The 27,451-nt window shown below is 42.5% G+C and overlaps 1 protein-coding gene across 8 annotated transcripts in view; it reads left to right on the forward strand.

Moving 5' to 3' along the window:
- RASAL2 (RAS protein activator like 2) overlaps nt 1-27,451 on the forward strand; it is a 187,936-nt gene that overhangs the window by 51,183 nt on the left and 109,302 nt on the right. Inside the window, exon 1 of one of the 8 annotated variants that reach the window (XM_055815341.1) lies at nt 7,728-8,661. The exons of 4 other annotated variants lie outside the window; for them this stretch is intronic. In XM_055815341.1, coding sequence (XP_055671316.1) covers nt 8,067-8,661 — 595 coding nt within the window. In that variant the 5' untranslated portion in view covers nt 7,728-8,066. Of the gene's footprint in view, nt 1-7,727; nt 8,662-27,451 lie in introns of those variants that run through there. 3 more of the 8 variants (XM_055815340.1, XM_055815339.1, XM_013294590.3) reach the window with 3 other exon arrangements.

A 27,451-nucleotide genomic window follows, 5' to 3' on the forward strand; every position in this document is an offset into this window, starting at 1 on the left:
TCATACAGCTTAAGGTATTCCTCAGCCTAAATTCAGAGCCTAAAATAATTATCGATTTGTGAATTCTTGCTCTTGGTTGGTTGTATGCCCAGCTCCCCATGCCCATCTCCATGGCTCATGCTTTTAACACTGTCTGGTCTCGCAGGCAGAAACCCCACTGGATATCAGCGCTGTTGTGAACCCCTGTGCAGACTGGATGTAAAACCAACTCGGCAACTCAAGTATGTGTTGGTGATTTCAAAAATTAAAGTTTGTTTAGTCATGTTCCTTCCGTTCACACACGGATTCCATACGTGTCAAACACCTTGGGTTTTAGATACTTCAGAAATGTACTGTATTTCTGTGTGTGTGAACTAACAGTTCACTTTCTTGTCACAGGCTAGACTTAAGTCTTGCTAGTTTGGCCATGGAAACCCCCGGGTCTGCCTGTTGGCATTTTCTAACAGTAAACCAGACTCCAGAACAGTAAGTGCTTGGCACAGGGCATTGGAAAAACCTCTGTCCTGTTGTCCTGTTGCTACCCATCTTTCCACCCCAGCTATCACAAAGTCTTGCTGCTTAACACCAGTGCAGGGTAAGGGTAAGAGTCATGGCAGAGGACAAGGCTATTTCTACTACTTGTGGTGTTTATATGGTAAATGCCAGAATTATAATTATGGATTTTGCTGAAGTTTGTTCCTTATTTATACCATAGGAGTACATTGATACACAATGATTTTTGGAAAGTATTGTCAATTAATTGGGGGTTATCTTTTGCAGCTAGTTGGCTTTGCAGTGGGATTTCTAGTGTTTGAGAAACTACATTTTAAAATACACTTACAAAGCGAGTGTCGCATGAAGGAATTGCTAAAATAAAAGTAGTTGATTCACTCTTGTAGGGAAGAGCATGACAAAACAAGGCCAACAGAGTTAGAACAATTAATTTTTTAAAAAAACGTACAGAATGAAATTATAAACCCAACGCCTAATATCCTTGGTGGAGAGTAGAGTTGGTAGGTGTTATTATTGCAACAGTCTGCACTGAGGATGTGCTTCTTTTACAGTTACATAAAAATAATGCCTGGAAAGTTTGAATATATGCACCTGCTACTTGGGCATAATTACCAAGACCATTTTTGAGGTGTTTATCCATTAACATGCGTATATACTATGATTATTTTTCCTCTTGGTAATACTTAAGCTGCAGTTGGTTTGATGCCTGCAGGGATCACATCTAGCAATAAAACTGTGTTCTGTTGGTAACCCCCTGCTTTAAGATGTTGGGAATAATGCTTCCCCCCTGGCTGCCTCCACCCTCCCCCCGCCCCCCCCCCCCCCAAAAAAAAAAAAAAAAAGTCCAGAAAACTTCAATTGGAAAAGGAATGAGGTGATGGAAAAGTAATTTTACCGGCTGAAAAACAGCATTAAAAACTTAAATCAGTAGCTTGCGTGTATTTCACATGGTGCCAAGATCAACATCTGATCATCAAGAAATGGATGTTGGAGTGGGGATAAGCACTTTTTTACTTATATAGTTGAAGGACAGTCTTGCAAAAGTTGGCAGCGAAGTAGGTCAGTGCACTTGTCTGTCTTTAGGAGCTACAGCCGTGGCTCCAGAGGGTTTCTTTCAGCTTGAGCTTCCTGTATGTGTCGGTGGCTTCACAGCTGGGCATGGTGGTAAGCCCACGGAGGAGCCAGACCTGTGCGAGCAGCAGTGTCGCAGGTCGGGGCCAACAGCTTGCCTGCCTGACGGAAAACCTGCAAGTGTCTACAAATTGCTGAGGCAAGTGTCGCCACTCGCTGCAGACGGGTCTTTTTACTGTTACGATTTTCTGTGCTATGAAGTAGTTGCCAGAGTGTTTACCTTCAGGTTAGAAGTTTGTTTATTTGCACCAGTGCATGTTGCTAAATACTTGGCTGGCTCAGGGTGGCGTTGCTCGCAGCTGTGTGTGGGCTCGCTCAGCCGCTGTATGCGCTTGGCTAGCTCTTAAATGTATGTTTTTATGGCCCTTCAAACTTGGCATGAGCTGCGTTTTGTCGTCAACAACAACGACAAAAGATTGCTAGTGAAATTAAAATCTGGCATCGCTGTTCTACAGGTTTATTGGCAACGTATTGAAATGGGATTTTCTTGCTAACTTTTCCTGGCATCCTTCCAAAACCCAGCATCTCATAAATTTATATTATCTTTCACTGCTTTGCTCAGTTGTCAGGGCTGTAGCAGCTTCTCATGCAGATCATGGGAATGGCATGGAAAAATGAAGCCAGAAGATTTTCAAGCGGGGAATTTTTATCAGCAGAGAAATTGTAGAAGTTTTGCTATGGAATGAGGGGGCAGAAATCTTGAAGAGTTTTTCAGTACCTGCCTTCAGAAACTAGAGCACCACAAATGCAGAGCCGAGTCAGTTGGCATCACTGCGGCTTTGGCTATAGGGAAAGGTAAAATGCTTGGAAACACAGGGCAATGACAGCACAACGTGTCTTGGCACAGCAATTTCGGATCAGGAAATTGCGGTACTCTCTGGTATTTAAGTGCTTTGGTCTCGCTATTTAGCTTGTTCATAGATGCATTTCGCTCTCAGCATAGTGATAGTGAGGACGGCATACCTCCTTGATTTATCTGGGGCAGGTGAGCTTTCTGTGTGGTCATTGATACGCATTGCCAGCTCAAAGCTTGTGAGATAAACGGGGCAGCTTTGCTCAGAGAAACTCTAATTTGGCTCAGTTAAATTATCTGTGTTCCAGCCATGCCAATTCCAAACTCCAGCAAACTCCTTGCTTTTCCAGCCACTCTAATCCCAAATGCAACAGTTGATAAGGTGCTATTTCATTTGTCCTCGGCATAACTTTGTGCACTACATGCTAAGCGGTCGAGTAAGTCAGGTGCACTGGTCTGTACCGAGCTGAGGAAAAGTGATATCCACCTGCAGGAAATGTTGCAGGGGGAAACAGATGAATCTCAGTGATAGGAGATGGGAAGGGGATGTTAGGTCATTAATTACTTAGCCTTGCATAAACAAAACTTAATATTTTGAAAAGTCCCTATTGTAAAGGGAAGGAAAAATCTTTCATCTTCTGTGCCCTTTAGCTCCATGTCAAGTTGGGTCAATTGGAAGACTTTTGTGATGGTTTCTGCTTTATATATTGATTACTCCTTCGTGACCTGTTCCAGTGCAGCGAGCATTGGGCTAGTTTTGAAGGGGAAAAGAGCCAAGGGTAGCTAGACTGCAAAACTGAGGATCCCTGCATGACTGCATCCCTTCTGATTTCTCTGGGGAGGGTGCAGGGTGCAATTTGTTTTACTTCTCTGCATGTTAAAGAACTTACTTGATGGCTGGTAATTGGTGACTTAGTCTGGGATCTTCGCAGAAGCGGTGTTTCTTAACCTGCTGTCTTTATGATTTAGAGGAGAAGACAGTTGAAAACCCAAGTGTGCTGCACAAATGTTCAGGGTTGTGGGTCTTGGTGGTTGTGTGGGGGTTGGGTTGGGTTTTTGCTCCTTTTTTTTTTAAACATGTTTCTCTTTGCCCCTTCCCCATTCATGTCTTGGCAAATGTTTTAAAAAATGAGAAGCTGCTACATTTGTGTTTGGTCCAAAACTAATTTGAAATGGAGTAGTTTAGTCACGGGAGGTTTCAATTACTCTTTTTCTCAATATAAGCTGTGCTAAAGATGCACTAAAATTTTACATGTTGTAGTGCCTTTACTCAAGCACTAGACAGCTTTCAGAGAGAGAGAGAGAGAGCATTAAACATTAATTTTTATCATCAGAGACAAGTTCTCCCTCCAGCTGGTTGGCAATGAAGCATTTGGGGGTTTTGTGGTTGTGCTGCTGCTTTTTTTTTTTTTTTTGTTAATTGGCTGATAGTATTTATTAAACAAGAGATACTGTGAGGAATTTCTGAAGCTTCATGCAGCAGAGATGGGTAGGTTTTTTTTGAAAGCCGAATGGTGGAAAGCAGACTGCCCACGCAGGGGGCTGTTGCCAAAGAATTATCTTCATATGCTCGGTGAAAATGTAATGCTGCTTGTGTACGTTTTCTGTGAAATATTGTTATAAAGTTAAGAAAGATTGTTTTCCAATATTATCTTAAAGCTGAAATACAATTATATTCCAACATAGCAAATCTGCATTTTGTGCATAAATTACTTAAATATCTAGGAGTAGTGAAATATATGCTATTAAACATGTCAAAGTGGGTAACTGAATGACTAGATTGTTAGGAAGATAATAGTAATTTTCTGAAAAAGCTAAATGAATGATTTGGCACAAATAACTGCAAACATTACCAAAAAAATAACTTCTTCTGAAGGAAATTTCCTAGCAGAGGATCACATTTTTATGCAGTAGGTATTAAAAACAGGAGGTGTAAGTGGAAGATACTCCAGACTTTCTCAAGTTAATTGACAAGCTCTTTTCTTCCATTGAAATTATTCTACCTGCTGACAGTTGAATGGGTGGCTCTGTATGGTTAGAGATCTCGCATAACCAATATGTTAGTCACTGCTGTAAGCTGATTTCTTTGTGAAATTGAGACTGTATAAATGCTTCCCAAGCTAAACTGCTGCTCTGAAAGGGCTTGAGCTTTTGCGTAAGTAGCTGAACTGTGGGTCAAGGAGAAAGTTCTGCTATGTGAATTAGTCTCTTGCGTGTTATCTGTACAAGAAATGCTGGAGCCAAGTGAGACCAATTTAACTCAGCAGCACAGAATTACTATAGAGCAGGGGGTTTTGTTTGGGCAGTATCTTTGCTGCTGCTGCTGTGTATATAAGGAAGAGTCAGTCCAGTTTGACTCAAAGCCCAGTCTAAAATTTTTGAGGTAGAAATTAAAAAAATTGTCTTTCTGGTAGACTAAGCAAACTTGTGTATCAGTGATTTGATGTCAACAAACATGTAAGCCTTATATGCCTTTTTGGAAGCACTTTGAGAAAGACCGTTTTGCCCTCTGTAGAGAGTGCACTGTGAAACCTCAGCTAAGTGGAGGCAGCTGGATAACAGTTTTCTTTGATCACAAAAATCTTGCGCCTGAGCAGCGGTAACGTGAAATCAAAAGTGAAATCAGAAGTCAAAAGTAAGACCCTTCTTAACATTATTCAAACTTAAACTAAACTGTGACTTTGATGTTCCTGGGCTTCATGTTCAGTGCTGTTAGGTCTGCACAGAACTGTGGTCCAATCCCTGGCCACACCAATAAAAATATTTTTGAGTAGAAGTTAACCCGTAACTGGTTTTGCACCTCGCTTCATGCTGTAACTTGAGACATGGTTAATCTTTCTGTGCGTTCCCTTGCTGAAATGGGTGGTCTGTGTAAGTCAGTAATTGGTGTCGTGCAGGCTGTATTGGGAAGGAGATGAAATGATCTTTCCATACAGCCAGGTGTCCACAGGATGGCAGTGAAAAAGAACAAGGATAGTAGCAGGCCTGGTGCTCACCTCTGTGCTCATGCAAAGACAGCGTCTCACCTGAAGTTTTGTTCTGTCCAAAGTGCGGTTGTGCTAAATAAATCCCGGATTCAGAATAATGTTGACGCAGCTGGTGTCATATTATCAGAGTTGAGCTATTCCTGTTGATCATACTGAGTCTGCTGATACAGCAGATAAGTGCTTTCAAAACGCTGTTTCAGAACATGGTTTGTATGGGTGCTCAGCTTGGTTGTTACATTTCAACAGGAGTTCGAAAGTGTGCTAGAAGCCTACAACAAGCAAATCCCAGGAGGACTTTTGCTGAGCTGAACAGACTGTCTGTCCATTTTCTGTCCTCTCCTGCCCTTCTGTGCTCCTAAATCAAAAGTAGATGTAGATGTGCTAGTGGAAATTTGTACAAGCAAGGCTTAGAGAGCTGACCAGAAACCTGCCTCACATTCTCAGTTTTCTCTGCTTGATTATGGCTTGTGCCGTTAGAGTGAACCACATTGTCATCTGTTGTATTTACTCATACTTACTTCTGAAGTTCCACAAAGCCTGCTTCACCAGACTGGCTAATTCAAAGCATTTGTTCAAAGCACTGCTGCCACATTAGTAGTAAAAGGCTTAACATGGAAAACGAGGACCCACTGCTGAAAGGGGTGGGTGACCTAGTAGCGGTAGACCCAGTTAAAGTTGGTGTCCTCGATGCTGTGTTTGCTTCAGCCTTCAGAAACTAGGACTCCCAGGCCTCTGCTTTGTGAAAAGGATCGAGAAGGAGAAAAGCTGCCAGCAGCGTATGAGAGGCAAGTCAGTAATTACTTACAAGAACTCAACCCATGCAAGTCCCCTGGGATCAAGAAACAGAAGAGCCAGCTAACTTTTTCCTGGTGAATTCTCTGTCTCATTTTTGCGATGGGAGTACTTGTATCTCTGTATGTATTCACTGCTCCTTGTGCTTCCTTGAGATCGTTGCTCTGGATGGGAATTGTAGCAGTGTTCTTGTTTAAGTGTATTTTGTCATTTAAGACTCGTGCTCTGAGCAGCATGACTTTCTACAAAGCACAAAAGTCAGCATCATTATTTTTGATACAGAATTTGTATTGCGATGTCTGAGCTGTTTTTGCTTCTGAGGTTATTTTTTGTGACTTCTTGAACATGGTGATTTTAGATAGTCACTTCTTTTGCTTCTAATTGTAAAATGTAACTTGCTGCTGAATAGAGAAATTACTTCTTGATATGATGGAAGTCTTTGGGTAACAGTCTTTGCCTGTTCTGGGGAGCAGTGACACCCTATTCCATGCATACACGTAGGTAAGGAAGTTTTTGCATCTGCATTTGTCAGGAATGTACTCTGGCTGACAAATGCAGCCTAGCTTAAAGGCAGATCCCACAGTAGGTCAGTTAAGCTTTATTGGTCTGCCAGGCCAGATTATTGTTTTCCTTAAGCAGAGAAGTAGCTTTCATTGTCACTTGATTGCCAAAGGTCTGTCAGCATTTCCATTATAAACCCCCTATTTTCAGGGATTTGAGTAGACTTGAGATTTAAGTGTTCTGGTCTAAAACTTGGCAAACATGATCAGAGTTCACCAGCGGATATTTTCTTTATGAGATTTTAAAATAGTCAGCTGTTTCTTAAATTGTGGAGAAGGCAAGAATTATTTTTTCCCCTCTTGGTTAAACAGATAGGACTATTTTTTCCATCTCATTTATTCCAACTAGGTTCATAAAAATAAAGCCCCATTATGTTGTTCTTAAGGAAAAAAAAAAAAGGGGGGGGGGGGAGAAAAATGAAAATCTGCGTGCTGTCCTGTTGTGTTTACCAGAGGATCGTGCCTCAAAACCCTCCCTTTGCTTTGGTCTGTGTTTGGTGATGTCCCACCCACCCCTCTCTGTCCCTTTTCTCCTCCCCTTTACTTATTTCCCTTCAGTGTATTTACACTCTTCCTACATAAGTTGCAGTGTTTCTTCTCCTTACTCCATTCCTCCCGTTTGCCTTTCTCTCTGGGGCTTCCAGCATTCGTTTCTGATGATTCTGCCCATTTTACCTCTCTCTAAAAGGCAACTCTGAGGTATTCTTAAGTGATACGACGTACCTGTGGTAAATATAAACTCTAGGAATCATCTTTATGTTGTTTGTTACTTTATACTTAACTATATGTGTTGTTATGTACTTTACTATTTAACTGAAAAACATAACATGCATGACTCTCAGTTGAGTACTGTAATTTTTTTAACGCTTTTTTGACTTTGCTGTGACTCTAGAGAGAAGTACTTTCGTATTCTTTTTTTTTTTTTTTTAACCAAATCTTTAATGTAGACTGAAAAAAGCGAAGTGTGATTGGTGCAGAACACCACTGTGGGTTTTCATGGCTGGGCTCTTTTAGTCATTTCCTGAAAGCTTGGTGCAGAAATGTGGCACTGCAGGAAGCATCAGCAAGCTTAGCAAGGCTTCATGTACTGTTAGAAGTCAGCTTGCTGTAGGTGAGGGCACATCCTTCTTGCTGAGATGTAGAAAGACCTGGTTTTGGGACTGATGGTCAAGATCTTCAGGAAGAACCTCTGCTTGTGGTTCACAGTGGTGAGCAGAGTGACTGGGGCTTTAAAATGGTGAGGGACTACGGCTATATGATTATTAAGCAACAAGGAATGTAAGTTAAGAGCTGAAATTCAAGGGGTGGAAAATGAATTCTTTCAAAAAGCACCACAGCCTCTCTCCCAGGACCTTCAGAAGATCATTGTCGGAACAAGATGCTGGCACTGCTGCCTTGAAGGGCTATCATTGGTACCACCAAATGAAAAGCAAGAAGATGAATAAACAACTGAGTTCTGACCCAGAGAAACCTCTCGGAGCATACAGGTGGCAGATGCATCCTCGGCTTCCCTGGAAGATAAGCAAAAGAGAGAGCTCCTGCAGGCTGAAAGGGGAATGCAGTGATCCAAGTCTTGCCAAAAGTTCTGCAAGCGTGGATGCTACCAGCACTGATGATCTCCACAAAGACCCAACAGAGATGCTTTTCCAGGCAAGGACTAGACCATTTCGTGTTCCCTTCAACCGCTCTCTGTCTGAACCCATGCCACATGTTGGAAACAGGCATGCAAAGCCATTTCTGCAAGCCGTGCGCTCAGTGGACTCTGAACAGCAGGGCTACTTCATCCGTGGCATTTTCTCCTCTCTCTCAAGTGGCTTCTCAAAGATAATGAGTCGAAAAGGGGAGCCTGGCAATGAGTCAGTCAATGAAGGGAAGACAGACGATAATGACACTGATTTGAGTACAGGTAATGAACTCATTTTTGTTTTGTTCTACTTCTGTTTGTGTAACAGGAGACATATGATAGTTATTTAAACTGGTTTTTAACTTGGTTTTATTAACGTGGCGTTGGCAGTGCTCTGATATTGTATCTGACTTTTTAAAAAGCGACTGAAAAAGGGCCTTTCCTGATAAGGAAGTGGTGTGAGATGTTTTGGGGTGTGTGATTAAAAACTCGGACTTGCCTTTAAAGCAAGCATCGTCTGGTGGAAGCAGTGGCATTTCTCTCTCCGATGCACCCTGTGTGGGGGGTGCAGTCCTGCGGGCATGGTAGCCTCCGTGGGATTACAGTGCCCTGACTGGGATATGCAGCCTGCTACTGTAAATGAAGTACCAGGAAGAGAGAGAAATCAAGCCGTCTGTTAAACAGTGTTCAAGACAGCGAAATGGATCTAGTTCCTCATATTTAGATTCACCATTTTGTAATCAACCAGTTAAATTCTGGCAAGAGCAGCTTTTCTTTAAGGAAAAATAAAAACCAACTACCAGAGGCTGGTCTCTGTAGATGCCAAGGACAGCGGTGTTGCAAAGGTTTAGCCAGCTGGGACTGAGGTCAGCAAGATGCTAGTCTGAGATTTCATAAATGTACCTTGTTGATAACAACACTCATAAAGCAGAAAAAAAATAGGGGGAAAAGGAGAGAAATTTGCATTCTGTTCTCTTGGTCTTTCCTGGAACTTTCTAATGGGCTATCCAGCCTGAACAGGGTAACTGATGATGCTCTGAAAAACCCCACAAAGTTTAAATTTGTAATAAAACCAAAAAATAAACCTTTATTTTTCCCACAACCTCAGAAGTTTCCAGAGTCCTCCAGATAATTGTATTAAAAACTCAGTAACATCTGGATCCAGTTGAAACTGCTGGACAAGTCATCACTATTCAAAAACCCTCAGTTTAGTAGTAGTAGTGAAAGAATAATATGGTCTGTCTGCAGGGGTTTCAGTCTTTCAGTCACAGTGGAATGTCCCTGACAAGCTTATGTTTGGTGCTGGAAGCAGTCACGTTGCTTCAGGTATCTGTTCAAATCTAAGTACCTACAGTCACTGATTCGTGTTTTCTCCGAGAGCTTTCGCAGTTGGAATTCGGCTTGATGATGCTTGTTAAATTGCGTGGAATACATAGGGGGAAAAAGAGCTCATAGAACTACTTTTTTTTTTTTTTTTTCCTTTTCTTTTTCTGTTGGTGGCTTCTTGTTAAGGGGTTGTTTGGTTTGGGTTTTTATTTCTAACATGAATGACTAGAGGGGAGACAAGAATTTCTGCTGCAGGCTTCCACTGGTGTTGAGACTTCCTGGGAGGCCGAATTGCTATGGCAGACTGGGACGTTCTGTTTGCTCTCTTCTGCCCGCCAATATATGTCAGCAAGCAGTATTGGGAGGGTATTCTATGTGACATAAGCGTTTTGGATCAAAATGTCACATCATGTGAAGGGCAGAGCATGCTGTGCTTCCCTTCTCCCCCAGTTCTGATATGCTTTGATACCAAAAGATTCTCTCATAATTCCAAAGTATTGTCAGTCGACTAGGTTACTGGGATGCTTTGCTTTTAGTAGCGTGAAAAGTAAAGCAGAGGAAAAGGGTTATTTGTATTGTTTTATTTGTATTTGTATTGTATTATTACCACTTGGTAAATACTTCATGTTGGTTCTGGGACAGTGTCAGAGCTTTTTGGCTCTTTGGGGTCAGACGAACCTCTGCCTGAGCCTGCCAAAACTGGTTTTGCAGAGAGAGTCGCAGTTCAGGAACTGAGAGAAGAACAGAAAGACTAGATTAAAAGTCAGAACTCTCCCAAGGGAGGAAGTCGTAGCTGGGAAGGTGTTTGGGGAAACAAGGTTGATGCAGTCACCCACAAAATCACCTGAAACGGCCAGGTCCTGCTTGGGCTGCTGTCAAGGACCACAGAGCTTTTGGTGGGTTGGACACCTCTGTGGAATTTCTTTTCAGCCTTTGCCTTCTCAATGGCTGAGCCTCTGATCTTCAAGCAGACAACAGCTTAGGTTTAAGAGAACTAGTTCACCTTGTAAGACGTGTTGCTATGTGGGGTATGTAGCCATAGGACAACTAATTGCTTACCGCTGGTTTTATTTTTCCTTAAAGAAGAGCTGCTGTTGCCAGAATTAGCTGGAGCTGCTGTGTAGCATCTCCTGCCCCACACAGTGCTATAGGCTGAGACCTGATAAAACAGTGGCACCGCCTGTGAGCTCCTAGGGGTAAGATCTCAGGTCTGAGGGAGATAGCTTGGAGGCAAAAGGAGTGAGAGAACTATGCTTAGTCTATCATGTTCTTCAACCACAGTCTAGATGCTCAGAAGCGATCAGATCTTTTCTCCTTCCACAACCACACAAGTTTAGTTCTAGGGAGGGGGGTCACTAACTCTCCACCACCAGTTTTGGTGCTTGGGCAGGCAGAAGGTATCTTCCCGTGCCTACAGTCCTGTCCACTGTTCAGGGAAAAACCCAGGAAAATGGATTCTGTTTTCCTCTCCAAGAGAGGCAGAGTTTGGGAATCCTCAGGCAACTGAAGTCTGTGGTAGAAGTGCTCAGGCACTTTACTAGCCAGGAGATGGTGTGAGGCATGGGGTTTCTCCAAAGCATGCAGACTGTTTGGCTTGGAAGAGCTTGATCAGAGGTCTCTCAGGAAACATTTATTTGGACAGAAGTTCTTGTCACTACAACCCAAACCCCAGAGGACCTTTTCCATGTTGTTAAATACCCAGTGGGAGAGGCGTGCTTTGGAGTTTATCCAGGAGAACCTAGAGGCATGCTCTCTGTCTCCCTTCTGTGCAAGGGGCCAAGCCCTTTACTTCCACAAGCTCACTTCATTGAAAGTATTTCCATTTTCCTCTGAAATACTTGCATATTATCAGCTTTTTAAAAGATTATCTTCCTTCCAACACTTGCCTGGCCTCTGGCTTCATCTCTGCACCAGAATTACAGAGGCTGAGTTGTCTGCAGGGGTTTGTGTCGCGATCGGTGGAGGTTGCTACTGATCTTTGTAAGCCTAGCGAAAGGGCAGTTCCTGTCTTCAAGGAGCTGTACCCTCCCCGAAGAGGATCAGTTGGGGTTTTTTTGGCAACCTGAGAAAAGGGAAGTGGGATTTAAAAAGAAAAGGGGGGGGAAAAAATATCAGGATAAATATTTTCCACTTGGTCTCACAGTCTAGGAAGCATGTTCAGACACTGCTTCATCGGCTCTTGGCTGTAGAAAGCCCTGCTGCATGGACTCAGGCATCCTCTTTGGCGATGAAAGGATGCTGAACCTTGGGCGAGCTGCCTCCTTTGGCTCTGCCCAGAGCTTTGGCAAGATGCAGAGGCTCCCTGAAGCATGTGGCATGCTTTCTGCGACATGCTACAGCCCAGGTTTTAGGAGAAAGAGGACATGGAGTGGGCAGTCAGTGGGAAGAGCAGAGCTCTTTCCATGGGTCTCCACCGGAGAAGCCTGGGCTGGTCTGGGTGGGAATGAAGAGCTTTTGGGGCTTATGTGCTGACTTCTGACAGCTTCTAGAGCCTGGCATTTTGAACCAGAATTTGCATTAGCACATGCAAAGCCTGAAAGTAAAAGGATATATACTCAGTATGAAGTTATTATTTGTAAGTTAAGAAATCTGAGAACATTTCAATTTCTAGTAAATGTATTGGCTGGAGGAAGGAGAAGTGTTATTCTGATAAACATGTTGATTGTGAACATACTATGATTTTGGTAGAAACAAGGTAAGGAAGGGGCTGTACAGACAAAGCCTTGGATCCAAGGTTGCAGGTGAGCTGCTGCGCCTTTTGGATTATTTCTGACTATTTCCAGTGACCCTTTAACCACTGTTGAGAATGGATTTGTGAGAGAGTTCTCAGGTAACGTTTATTTCACTGTTCCTTCTTATCTGGGTCTCAGGGCAGTGTTTAATTGTAGATTGATGACAAAATAATTCAGTAGAATCAATTACCTATATCTTCCCTGGGTATCTCTCTTTTGGTTTGGGGTGGGGAGAGGGTAAACACTCACCTCTTTCACTTGAGTGTACTTTTAGCTTTCACGGTCTTTCTCTTTTACAACTTTTATCATAAAAGACATTTCTTTAGAATTCTTTCCTTTTCTTTCTTCACCTGGGTAAAGATATGTCTCTTCAGTCTTTTAAGTTTGATTTAATGCTTTAATTCATTTTATTTTTGTGCCTAGAGTCAGAGAGAATATTTTATATCCTTGCTTTTCTGGAATTAATTTTGTTTTTTTAATAATTGACTGAAGTATTTAAACTATATACTCTTTTTATTATCTTTACAGTATAGATTAATTACATTCTATTTCTTATGTCTTTCCATATAAACTTACTTAGAGGTTTGTTTTTTCACATCTATAACTCTAACTAAAGCCAAGGCAGTACCACATTCAGTTTCTTTCAGTGATTCCCAAAATACAAAACTGTTTCTTCCTGTCCGAGTTGGGAATTTAGTATTTATTACTCATTGGAGCAGCTTTTCTCTTTTCATATTTTAAAAACCAATTTCTCATTTTAGAAGCCCTTCTACTGACTCATGTTCCTACACTCCCAAATCTCTTTTGCTCTTCAGTCGTTGATTTTTGGTGGGGTTTTTATTAGGGGACTTTTACACAGTCGAGTAATTACATTACTCTGTAATTCATGTGTTTGCTGAAGTGCTGTGCAAATGTCAATTTATTTGCCTCCTGCTACAATCCCCTGTGTTTTGTTGCAAGATGTAGTCTTAATGTTAAAACTCATTCACTTTTAATTGTGAGAACAGATACAAGATAGCTGCTTATACCTAATCCCTACAATTAAAATGACTGTTGTTGTTACAGAGTCATAACTATGAAAATAACATGTTGCGGTCCAGTATCGGTCTGTTGTTTTTGGTTTTTTTTTTTTAATCTGTAGTGTGGCTTTGTGGGAGTAAATACTGTGTTAGGTGGTATATTGACAGTTACAGGGGGGTGGGAATGGCCAGGGGAGCGTTTCTGGCATTTGGCAGCTTTGAGTAGCACTTGAACACCCCACCACCACCCTGCACCCCAGAGGATTTCCCTTGCTGGGGAGCCATGCCTGGTTCATCCCAAGCACTGTAACATTTAATGTGAGCAATAGGTTAATACTGCTCAGCTGAATGTTTCTGAACACAACTTAAAATAATTAGCCGTAATATCTGAAGCTAATAAAATTATGCTTATCTGGTTTTAATTACACTTAATGAATGGTGTGTCTAAGCAGGTAGTTGTGCTCATTTTAGTCTTGCCTGTTGATTTTCGTGTCTTTAATCCACAGACCATTCTGAATCCAAAAATTAACATTCAATGGGATGAATGAGGACATTTATATTTGTAAGAGCTATTTTCTGACTCGTGAAATCATACAAGTGAATGGCAGTGTCTTGCATTCCAGGTTGCTTTTTGTTGTTTTTGTGGTCCGTATCCGTGGGACGGTTGGGATGTTGGACTTCATGCTGCTTGTGCAGAGGAGGCTGACAGCTGGTACATGCGAGAATATGACCTGCGATTTACCTTGATCATGAGAAATTATTGCGTGGGAATGAATCTGAAAAGGGTTTAATTGTGTCCTAGAGATGACTTGTCTCCTGTATTTTCTTTGCAGGGTGATAGGGGTTTGAAGAGATGCAGTTTTCTTAGAGGCAGCCAAAGAATGAAAGTGTGGAGATTAGGAGAAAGGGCTCCTGGTGAAGTAAAGATCTGGGGTTTTGGTGGGAGAAGCTTTTCCTTTGATAACAGGCCAGACAGGGTCAGAAGGAAATGGCTGGAGGAGGAAAAAACAGTTGTTGCTTTTCAGAGGAGGAGCTATGTCTGGAGCAGTTGGATCTGGAGTCTTTGGCAAAGCTTCACGTTTCAACTGTTGGATCTCTGGGAAGAGAAACTTCACTGTGAGACCCAGCAGGGCAGGATCCTGGGGGGGCAGTGGGAGATATCGCTGGGCTAGGGGCTGGCTGTGGCACGTCGGCACCCAGCCCCCAGCCCCGGAGGGCAGCTGCTCGCTGCTGCTTCCCTTGAGGGGTAAGCGAGCCCAGGCTTAGAAAGTATGAAAGAAACTGTGTTAGACTTTTCACAAAATTCTGTGTTCTTCTTAAAGATAGGCCTAAAACACAGCTGTCAGTGTGCAGAAAGGGAAACTGTACCCAGGGCTTCAGCTGTGCTGGAAGGCTCAGTCCCTGCTAAGCTTATTCGATACTGGAAATGGGCACCTGAATTCTTGAGATTCATGGATTTGTAGACTGCAGTGAGAGGGTAAGTTCTGCCGTGGTAAAATTTTCTTCAGGCAAAGCTTCCTGGTTTTGCATTTCCACAAATGCTGCCCGTAATGGAACTTGGCCCGAGATGAAAATTGCCTGCATGCATCGAGCACTTCCTAGGCACGATGACGCTTTTTTCCTTGAAATAACAAACCCAAATTATTTGGGTTTTAGGTCTTCCCCCCCACCCCCCACTCACCCAATAATGAATGGTATAGATTTGTAATGCTAACAGTATGCGATCTAGGACTCAAAGCAATGGCATTTCAGAAGTAAACAAACACACAAGGTTATGTCTGTGTCCTTATTTATACCATTGCTCTACTACAGAGTCATTTGATGGCTTGCTTTAACTAATTAATTTGTATTATTGTTTAGCCTTGTGCTTTCTGTGGTGATACTTTCTCTGTGGTAGTTATTCAAGAGACTCTTCAGACTTTTCTGAAATAAATACTTCATAATCCTTTAAAACATCACTTGTTTAAAGGAAGCTGTTTATGTAAACAACAGGCTAAAGCACAAAACTCTTGACATGTTAGCATTGAAACCAACTGTCCTCTGAGTGGTTTTGCTCTTACTATGAGGAAAACTGAAGCTAGACATCTGGTCTTCTGTGGGCGAAAGCGTTTTTTATGAGTTACGGGACCGCTTTTTCAAGCGAAGTTAGAAAATATTTTGTACAGAGAAGGTAGAGAAAAAAATTACTGAAATAGCTAGTTTCTCAAAGAAGCTCATGTTTTATAGAGCATGCATTCACTGTCCTTATTCCTTGCAGGGAACGTGCTTATCATTTTGATGTATGCATTTGGTATAGGAGCGTCCTTCTCAAAAACAGATTGCTGAAAAACTGATGCAGAGAGGAGCCAGGTTATTGACGGTGGTATGTGAGAACAGGGAGTGAGCAAACACACTTCTCCAGCTCAAATGCATGCATTTCTGTCAGCTATCACCACACATCGCTATTGAAGCTGTCTATAGGTTTGAGACCTAGGGGATCAGTCATGTGTTGGTTTAATAGTTTCTTGTCTTTATATGGTTTTCGAATTCTAGTTTTTGAGATTTGTTTATGTTGCAAAGCTCTTTGATTCTCCTCATCCTCCCTCTCCCTTCGCCACAGACAAATCTCTCCTTCTAAAAAGCGAAATACAAAAAAGTACACTGCCAAGTCCAATGGCAAGTTGTAAGCAGACCTGCTTGTTCATTTTATGTCTGACTTTAGCTGCTTTTGCATGTTTTGTAGGAGCTGAAGTAGTTTCTTGCATCCCATACTCTTGACTACTCCCGAGTAAAACCTTTAAATCTTCTGAGATTATTGTGTACTTCTGTGATGATGGGATGGTCAGACTTCTAGCTGCATCTCACTCATCCTAAGATGTGTCACTGTAGATCTTCTTCTACTTATGTCTTACGAGTTTACAATGCGTTTTCATAGAAAAATAAAAGCCCTTTTAATGTCACTCTGAAGAGCAATTTTGCTCCAACAGTCATTTAGTAACACAGATGCCTTGGCAAGCAGTTTTGATAAATTGCTACCAAAAAATCTGCCAAACTTCAAATTCTTGCGGTGTGTCTCCATCTACCTCAGCACTGCTGTTAGCTCTGGCTACACTTGTACATGAGAAGAGGCTTTGTCAACAACACTGCTCCAAGTAGTGCCACTGCATGAGCTGCATGTGAGGGGAAGAAGGTGAATACCCAGGTCTGAATAGGTCCCAGTTGCCTACAGTCATCTTCACTCAAGCAACGCTTTTTTTTTTTTATGTTACTGATCAAGTATATAGGCTGTGTCCTGTATAAATAGCCTGCCTTAGTAACCAGTTCCTCTGCGAGCTTTATAAAGCAATGAAGGCTTGCATGCTTAATATGCTAAGACGCTAGCATTTTCAGGCTGGGGCTGCTGAGTGTGTGGTGCTGAGCAAGGGCAGGCGTCTGGCTGCAGTGTGGTTGGCGGTAGGTTTCCTGTCAGCCCTCCTGTAGCTTGATAAAACGAGTATAGTTCAAGCTACCGATGCCTTGAAATGAAAGTCCTTTCCTTTACTGAGGTGGTACTAAATGATACCGAGACTTCTTACTGAAAATAGGATGATGTTTTGAAAAGGAATGGGAGAGGAAGGGGATAATCATTCAGAGTCTGCTGCAGCAGAGCTGAATCATGTCTTGAGGTTGGATTTCATGATTCCTGACTGTGACTTCCACCCCCACTCGCATGTGTAACTGTCATGAAGATCTGACTCTTATTTATGATGTCTCAATGTTGGTGATGACCTATGTCGGTAAAAGCCTTTTAATCCAGACTTGTAGAAAGCACGGGGCACCTAGGAAAGTTGAATACTTTATCAGGTGGGAGGTGAGGCCCTTGTGACTTTGTGGGGTTAGGCATTAAGAGGTTTATATATCTTTTGCTGTTAATACATAATCTCAAGGAAACAGCTCAGCTAGTCACGCTGGTACTTCAGAAAAGTCAGTGGAGTAGCAGTGTACGTAATGAACAATAGGGAAAGAGCAAGCCGACGTATGTCAGTAAGGGATGGTACAAAGTTTTCCTTGTCTTGGTCCTGCAGACGCAAATCCTCTATGTGTCCAAAATCAGGCTGGTGCCCTCGGGCACGCGCGTTGGATGCTGGTGAGCACACGGCAGGGTTGGGCAGCCCCGCACTGATGATAACCAGGCGCTCCCTGTGCTGTTCCCAGGCTGGCCTAGCTCTTAGGCTCACCCATATCTGACACTGCACTGCTGGTGATTTTTTTTTTCCTTCTTTTTTCCCTTCCCTTCCACATACAGAGATGTGGGTGCAGCAGCCACTGTTTTAGCTGTGCTAACAAGGTAGTTCTTAGATGGCTTATCCCCAGCGGCAGCGAGCTCAATGCACTTTGCCACAAAACCTGCCCAATGATGGATCGTTAGCTCCTGCTTAGATATACTCTAATAGCTGCAAAAGGGGAGAACTTCTTTCCAGGAAATATGTTTTTCCTTCTTCATTGTGGAGTTTCTTCTGAGCTTTCTGTGAATGCTACATGTCTATAAAAAGAAGCGTGGGCCCTTAAATGTAATTATAAAATGCCACTGGGTTTGTCTGAGGGGAGTCATATGTGTAGAGCTGGAGTTTTGAGTTGCTTTAACATAAGACATGAATGGCCCAAACGTACTAATTGAGAAATTTGTGTTTGTGCAGCAACCAAAACAATTTATTGTGTGCGTATGTAGCATCTTCAATTTGGTGGATGCTAGCTCTACAACAGCCTAGCCGTGCTGTGCAGCATATGTGCCCAGACTTCTGACACCTTCCTACTGTTACTGTGGAAACTATAATTTATAACTCCAGACTTGTATGTCCCTGAAACGGGCTTGTTTTTCTGCTGAGGAAAAAGGGGACAGAGTCTGCAGATGAGAAAAGAAATATTCCTGTGCAGGATGAACCCAGCTGGTGCACTGACTGTATTTCATTTACGTGGTTGTGCTTGATGGGGAATCGCATGTTCAAATGGATGTAGATGTATTTATTTTAATGGGAAAACTCTGGGTAGATGTGCTATATATGAACTTAGACATATGGACTTAAGGAGAAGTGTCCTGAGAAATGGAAACCGTAGAATGCAAGGGGAAGAAAAACATCCGTACTGAGTCATATATTTCTGAATTGTTGAGTACATGGAAGGGAAAAAAGTGACAGCATAGAGCCTCATCAGACTCCTTCCCTGCCCCCAGCAGGCCCAGGCTGAATTGAAAACACTTATAGCAATCTCTGCTCTGAATAACTTTGCATGGCTACATAATTTCAAAGAGAAATGCTTTCAGGGTGATGATGGGTTTTGTCTACATCTGTAATGTCTCAAATTTGTCTTTGGATACCCAACAGCCTTCACTTTGTTTATTCGGAGATGAGCAAACATGAACCTGAATGTACTTTTCAATGATCAATGTAAATCAACATGAAAAATGGAGGTCATTATAAAATTTACACACACATATATATTTAGCAAGGTTTACTAGATTGATCGCTCCGAAACCTAGAGCTTGACTCCTCTATGTGCAGAGAATTCACAAAGAGACAGTCGTAGCCCAGGGACAGTGAAGTGTGGCCACTGATGGATAAAATAAAATTCAGGCCTGTTTGCATTTTAATGGATTTTAATCACATGACAGTTTGGAAAAGAAAAATTTATAACACACCCCCCCCCCTCCTTTTCTTTTCATCATCGTGTCTGATTGCATCAGGGCTAGCAAAACTAGTTCCAGGTACCAAGATAACCATTTTCAGTTCTTGTACCATTGTTAAAAGAGGCTTTTACAAAGGCAAGGGATGTGCATGATCATCATTAGTCACTGAGAGCAGAATAAATAGTACTGGCTTGTAGAAGTGGCAAGGAAGGCAGAGCTTAAAGTTTTGGCAGACTAAGTGGTAAGGAGGAAATGAACAAGATGCCATGCGTGGCTTTTATCGCCAGATATGTACCAAAATAAGTTTGACATCCGTCAGGGGTTTGGGGGTAGGGTACCATCCAGCTCTTAACGATGTGGAAGCAGCACCGCCTGTCTTTTACCAAGCTAAAACTCTGGAGAAAGGGTGTTGTTCCTTAATCTTTCACTCTTTGGTGCTGCCTCTCATCTGTTTGTCATTCCTGCTGTCTGTGACAAGGTCTTCATACGAATTTTAGATGTTCTTGCTTTGTACTGCTAGTGTGGACTAGCTCTGCCTGATTCACCACTCCCTCCTGCTGTCTTTGCTGCTGAGCCTCATTCATGCTTTATCAACTGCTGCTTGTTTTATCTGAAATGCGATTCCCTGTACGATAATATTGGGTGGAATTTATCCCTCAACCCCCAGAATTAATTTTTGTTCAAGAACACCATTGCAAAGACAGCTAAGCAGGGTATTTTGTGACAATGCTGTCACTTAAAAAAAAAAAAAAAAAAAAAAAAGTGCATGTGTGTGGAGTGGAATATGTTTCCAATGCCAAGATACTTTGTAATGGGCAGAAAATAGAGAAGCTCGATTTTTTCGCCCTGTATTTTCTTTTGTTATATCACCAAGTGGTTGTTTGTGTCTGTTTATACTCTGGTTTCGTGTGTGTTTTGAAATCTCATTGTACTCAGTGGTGGAAAATTGGCTGCTTAAGTAAAGGCATGTTAAGGACAGCTATCTACAGTAGCTGGAAGGAAATGCTTCTCAAATGTATTGTCCAAGTTGGTTCTAGTTAATAAGTCTCTTGGGTATGTGAACTTTCCTTACCTTCTCCACCCATCTTCTGGCAGCAAACAGAATTCTTAGTATTTCGATTTAAAAGTAAATTAATTAATAAAAATCTGTGCTCCCCTTGTAAATTGTTTCCCAATGGGAGCGAAATTAATTTCAGTAATAACTCATAGAATCACTTGTGTGGGTTGATTATTCCTACTGGGGGGGAACCCCATGGAACAGTAACATAAAGCAAATCTCTTCAAACTGGATGAAAATTACTATATTTATATAAAGGTTCCTTTCTCCCTCTCCTCCAGACCTGGTTGGATTTATTGTTACAAAATGCAGTTGCGCAGCAGGACTGCTAATTAGATGTTATCAGTCCTGTTTGTGCAAGGTTGTGACCTATACATTTCTGTTTAGCATTGCTGTAGGAAAGACGTTTTCTCCCCACTGGTTATTTATCCTTATTGGGTTCGTTTGTTCTCCTTCTAGGATTTTGGAGATGAGCACTTGTGGCTTTACCCTTCTGATTGATAGAAGGGGGTTTGGATTTGCTGGGGGGGCTTCATGGTGTGAGTTTGCAAAACACATGGCAGGGAAGACATTGGGAACAAGTGTATGTTTGCGCTTCGGGGATTTGTGGCATTACCACTGAGCATCAGATAAGTCAGCTAAAAAGCAGCATAGTGTATAACAAAAGGGTTTGTCCTCACAAGCTTTGTATTTTGCAGGTCTCGGTTAACATAGCAGGAGTAAGGAGGGAGTACTAAGTAGGTGGGGGCTTTTGGGTGTTTGGGCTGAGGATGTGAGGTTGCCTTTATTCTTCATAGCTGAGCCGACTGCAGAGAGAAGGAAACATATTAAGTAGAGGGAAAACCCAGTTGAAGAATACTTGAAATATTGCACCCTAGCTACCGATCCTTTTAATTAGCTAGCCCATCATCAAAGGATACATTAATCATGCTTACCTGGGTTTGCCAAAAGCATAGTAAACCTGTTCCGCCTGTTTTGGTGGTATCTCGGGAGCCTTGATCGCGGCATGGCTAAGGTGTCCAAACCGAGCTGGCCTACGAGAATGTATTTCCCCTGACACAGTGTTAGCTTAGCACTTGCAATTTCTCTGCTCTGTCACTGTTATTTCTTCCCACGTTGCCTCTTTCTTTCACAGTTTCCCTCAACACCATATAGAGTAAGCAAGAAGAAAGAAATCACCTGCTGTATTCAGAGATTTCAGAACAAAATTGAACTTCAATTTGCAAATACTGACATCATGTAGCAATAAGGAGAGCAAAGAGCTGTGAGCTGGAAGGCTCCTGAACCTTGCTGTGAGCCAGCGACTCGGTGTCCTGCCTTGACCACATTGGTGGTGACCTCCTTACACTTACCCAAAGTGGATTTTTCTCCTAAAGCCAGCTTTCCCTCCCTAAGACCAGGTACAATAGCTGGGTTAAATTACAAAGGGAAGCTAACCTCATATAACCTTTAGCTAAAGGTTAAAGAGTAGAGCTGATATAAGAGGTATTACAGGTCATTACCTTGCTGTACTGGATTAAATGTAGAATTCAGATTATTTGCAATAAGACACCTCTTTGCATAAATCTAAATATGGCTAAGAATCCCCACTGCAATTATGTAAGCTCTGGTCTCCTTCCTCTAAAGTTTTGTGTCTGAACTACCTTTAAAGGATGAAAAAATATCCAGTCCCTTGTATATTAGCATTGCATTACTGAGATGTATGAAGACTTTTCAGACATTAGGGAGAAAAATGGAATGAGGAGTGTTCTGGTGCTTTTGTATGGGGTTTTGTTTTTAAGTAGGTCTAGTCAACGAAATGGTGTGTAATAGCTGGTTCCAGGTTCTTCTGAAAACGTTTTAAAAATGCCAGAAGGAAGGAGCGTGGGTCTTTTTCAATAGCATGGGGAGTACTGGAGGGCTTCTTTTACATTATATTTGAATCCCTTGAGGTGGTCGCTTACTAAGTCATTTGTTTTAAGTGGTTAAAATAAGAAAGCTAAGTTTAGTCTATATGCCTGGATGGCCTGGATAATATGCAAAAACCAAAAAGCACATCGTTGCAGTAGATTTAGTAGATTTTAGTGGCCTGTGAACTCTTCAACAAGGGAAATAAACTTGTCTAAGACAACAGCAGTGGTCACAACTCCTGTATTCTCTTTCCCCAAAAGTTTGTTGAAGCAAAACAAAAGAAAAGCCAAAAGAAGCACTTAATAGCTTGTGTGCACACTCAGGCTTCGAGAAATGTTCAAGCTGAAAAGAGCTGACAGAGTACGGCAGCAACAGGCTGTGCAGCGATGGCAGGGTGACCAAGCATTTAAAACCCCTAGGTAGGGGAGAGTATCACCCGAGAGCTTTGTGATTTTTTTGTTCTTTATTTTTCCTTTATTCTTCTCTCTCGTCATGAAAACCACCACACACCGAGAGGGTTCGTTTTTTGAAACCACAGAGACGGTGTTTCTGTAGAAGTAGGGAGGAGGGATTCAGCAATCCTGCCCTTGCTCTGAGAAATTCAAGTTTATGGGCTGAGATTGTTCAGATCGGTAACAATGAATATATTGGTTTTCTTGAAGGAAAACCAAAGATAACAATGTCTGAAAGAAATAGCCTGCATGATGTAATCCAAACTGCACGTGAAAGCCTGAAAGATGGTGGTTTTGTTTTTCAGTTGTTCATCTTGAACTTGTTGTGGTCACTATCTCATCACCTTGGCTGTTCCTGTGGCGGCTTCTTGTCTCAGCAGAAATGCTTCTCTGCCTTTGCTCTTCCCATACCTCCCTCCTTGGCAGACGAAGGCAAAAGGGTCTTGCTCACTTGAAACTGGTCTGTGACAGATGAATGTCAGCTGGTTGATGCCTTGTTGGCAAGGGAGGGGGGTAAAGCTGTCTGTGAACTTTCGGTAGTGGTGCTTTTGCCAAGCAGCTCTGTGTGCTGCTTGTGGTACACGTGTTTAGCTTTGACTGCAAGTACACTAGTACATTTTTTTTGCGCACCCAAAAAATGTGCAGGGACTAAGCAGTGTTTGGTCTTAAATTGTTTTGGTTTTGTCACAGCTGCCTTGGGCCAAGGTCCTTTTTAAGTTCAGGATGCTTTCCCTCTTGTCTTCTTCCTGCACTGCTGCAAAGGATGAAGAGGGAACAGCCTAGTCTGGGTGCTTGGTGCTGAAGAGGCTGTAAGATGGAGATTAGGGGATGGTGAGAGCGAGCACTATGGAGAAAAGAATAGGGGAAAGGGTATAGTGCTGGGTAAGAAAAGGACCATGCATAAATTAAGAGGAAAGACTGCAGATTTATTTTCTCCCACGAATAATTAACTTTTTTGCTATTCTCTATTTTCTGCTTCCTGAACCTCTCACGAAAGCCTCTCCTTGCTCTGGGGAGAAGAGTCACTTGAGAATCTTCTCAGAACTTGGCAGCTATGTAATAGGGACATGTAATCTTTTATAATCCTCTCTGCAGGTTTGTAATAACCATTTCTGTTTGGAGATTCCAAAGTGTTTTGTAGGCCAAGTGGGAATTTAACTGTGAGAGAAAAATGTACTTAATATTCAGGAGCAAAGATGAGTGGTCCTGAGCAGGGCAGGGAACGAGAACTGAATAAGAAGGAAGGAAAACCTGCTTAGTATGGTAGGAAGGGTCACAGTGATGGCTTTGAGCAACTGTGGATTATTTGAAATCTTAGGTATCCTGGGAACCAAATTGTGTTTTTACACAGATAGCAGCTTCTGTTCTGGTGATGTCATGCAATTTACAAGGCTGCACAATGAGCTGCTTGTTTGCAGGCGCGCATGGGAGGGCTGGGCTGAGCATGAAGCACACCTGCATGTTTTGTAAGGTCCCCACCTTGACTGGCTCGTGTTTTCTGGTTCCACTTGTCGAACTACGAAGTGCGTGGGTGACTGCATGATTTGAGGCCGCTGGCACTGATCCATTCAAGAAGGTGCTGATGTCTTCTGATAGACACATCTTTTCACGCCGTCTCTCACAAACCTGGCTGGGTACAGACCATGAGAACAGGGACAGAGGTGCAGCTGAGGGAAGTGAGGATCAATTACCCTTTGTAAGTTTAGCAATCGGCTATGTGGCATGTAAGAAGCTTAGAGGAGCTCAGCAGTGTTCAAGCTAATTGGCAGCGTTAAACTGCTATTAAGAGCTCCCACACCTTTTGCTCAAAGAAACTGCACGGTGACAGTGCACTGGTGCGGCTTTCTGCTTTCTAATCAGAATTACCCTGTCAGGCCAATTTTAGCTTTATGCCTAATTTTTGCTGCTGTTGCTAGCTCCTTAGCTTTCATTTTTTAGGACCTTTGCAAGAAAGCTCGAGACTGTTGGCACACTCAGCATCTGCTCGCTAAACTACTCGTAAGATTTTAAGACTTGTGGTTTCTTTTTTGGAACAACTCCATGATTTTCCCTTTTGAAAAGCAAGTCGTGGTGAAACTGCTTGCATGGTTGTGGCCTAACTGAATTTGTGCTCTTGAGCTTCTGCAGAGCGCTTGGGTACCGGGGAACACTGAGCCCTTTTAGCAAGTATTAGGGGCTGAGGGTGGTAAATGTGTTAGCACAGGTCTTGGGAAAGGTTTAGTTTTTGAATTGCATGTGTTAGAGGGAAATGAGAGGGGAGATCTTGGCTGATCTTTACCATAGTCTCAGCCGTGGTGTGAAAACTACTGAGTAGAGTGGTGACGTTGCAAGTATGGGGCAGATGTACTGAGTCGGGACCAAGTTAAATTGGCAGAGCTGTCTGGGAGCTCAGCTGGGGGAGTAAGCCTGCTGTACCTTGCTCACTGCTGGCCGTCTCTTGTACAAACAAGTCGGATCTCTCCTAGTGAAGGAACGAAGGAGTGGGAATGATGTCAGCAACAGAGAGGAGAGGCAGCAAGAGCTCATCCTTCTGGGAGATGCCAGCCTCGTTGTACAGTAGCATTCTGTATTTTGCCGCCTGCAAGTTGCAAAGTAGACAGCCCTTGGCTGGCTATTAGATATTCACTACTCTGATGGCTTAGCCCTTCCCACATAAAAATTGCTCCTGACAGTGGTTTTTTTTTTATTTTTAATGCTGAAAATCTGTAGGAAATTTAAGAATCTGGCTGGTATCTTTGATAGTAGGCAAAACATTGATGCTCACTCCTTGAGCTTTAAAGGTTAATCTTGTTTTCTCTGTGTTGAGAAATTAAGAGCAGAAATGCGACCCTTCTCCCATCCCACCACAGATTTCATCAAAGCTTTCCAGCAGCTGGTGGAAAAAAGCTGTGGCCTTACCTGTTTGGAGAAGAGACATACAGTCCTCATTCAGAGGAGGGGAAAAAACCCTCAAAACCTTACCCAGCAGTGAGCAGCAGAAAGCTTCAGACTTCTCACTTCTGAATTTAAAAGAGGTTCCTTCACCCAGGGTTGGCATGTAGGAAATGGAAACACACAGAAGAAGCAGAACAATTGTCACAGTGGTATTTCCGTGAGGGTACAGGGCCGGACAACTGCACCTGACTGAGCAGGTTTTTTGTGTGAATCTGTCTGTGCCTTATGAGGTTCTCTACTGGGATAATGGAAAACCAGTTTTTAGGCTGTGCCTGATCACTGCCAGTCAATAAAGAGAGCAGCGGAAAGTTAATAGGTTAGATTGGCAACATTGGCCTATACTAGAAGAAGTAAAGATCTTGTGAAGAATTCGTGTTGTGGTGCCAAATACGTTGGAATCTGAGAAAGTCATGGTGCCGGTCATGGCTTCTGCCAGCTTCTAAAATACCATTTTCACCTACTTAAGCCTTTTATGGCTTTAATCTGTGCAAAACAGATTTTCCAGGTAGCGTTTTGGCTGTAGCCAGTCGGCGTGAGAGCTTTTGAGATCTCTGAAATCTGATGGTTTGACTAAGCTTTCGTTACCTCCTACCCGCATGCAAGATTAGGTTTCCACGCAAGAATATGGTTATCGCTGGATGCAGCTGCCAGAGGAGAGCAACTGGGTTCAGCTGGATTGAGGGCTAGTCGTTGCATGTGTAATGAAGTTTGTTGAGTGCAGCTATTAAATATAACAGAAAGAATTCACACTAGATACTTACCGCTGTAATAACATCCTACATAAATAGCGTGCCTCTCATCCCAAAGGATCTGCTCATGCTTTCTACACTTAAAATAACACCTACTTCAGCCGAGAGATCTGTTGCTGACCACGAAAATGTAGGTACCTCTTAAATGAAATGGAGCCGTGCCACACAGTGATTTAGAGGGGCAAGTGAGCAATGCTGTATCTCACAGTAGCCACAAGAAGCTTCCTAGAACACCTACAGTTGTTGTGTTTTGTTGTGCCCATGTTGTGATTTGAAATAAAATGGCAGGATTCCTGGTTTTATTTCTATAATGTGTACTAGTCAAGTCTCTTAAGTGTGTTTTGCTTCGGAGGAGAATTAATCAACCCTAAGAGCGGCCTGTTTTCTCTGTAGCATGTGAGTCTCTGCGTTACCACACAGAGTATGTGCTGAAATTTCCTTATCGTATTGTACAATTATTCATGACTGTTCTATGTTCTGTGTTGGGAAATTGTGATGCTTGTCTGTACAAACTTGGAGGATGAGTGAGTGTCCCCTCCTTCTCCCAAGTGAATTTGTGCATCATGATAGGTTTTCTTTAAACAGTTGTTTCTGATAGCGTCTCGTCTGTAGTCCTGCTTGGATCAGAAACCATTGCATATCGCTGGGAGTTGTTTGAGTAGTAAGAAATTTAAACAAAAGCTATATATATCAGCATGAGAGAAAAGTGGAAGTTGTCTTGATTGTGGTTTTCCTAGCAGACCCTCAGTAACTGACCTCTGTCGTCATCTGCTCTGTGTAAATGTGGAGAGATTGTCCCTCTCTTAGCTGAGCCAGGGTGGCTCCACCGCCTGCCTCTGCTCTGAGGGCAGTGGCGCTTGTATTCTGTTCTAAATCCAGATCCTGCAGATCATCCGAGTGTCATGCAGCTGTCTGAAATAGCTGCATATACACACACAGCTGTATGTCATGTAACTGTGCTCTTGCTGTTTATTTTCACACACATTAGTGACTCCTTCTGCGGAAATCCTGCCTTATTACAAGATGCAGATTTAAGGGAATGAACCATATTGAGATGTGGTATATTTCCCTTTCTGCCCTATCTTTCCTTTGAGTCATGAGTTTAGTCAGCTTTTAGAGACCTAAGTTTAGGGGAAGACTTCTAATTGCTGTTAGTCTTTGAAGCTTCGTGTCAATAGTAAGGCTTGTTTCAGCTTCTGTTCAACTGCTTGATGAAGGTTCAGACTGATTATTTGAGCTGGACTGCATGGTCACACACAGCTGGGTAGGTTG

The sequence above is a fragment of the Falco peregrinus genome, chromosome 10 (genome assembly GCF_023634155.1).
Source record: "Falco peregrinus isolate bFalPer1 chromosome 10, bFalPer1.pri, whole genome shotgun sequence".
NCBI lineage: Eukaryota > Metazoa > Chordata > Aves > Falconiformes > Falconidae > Falco > Falco peregrinus.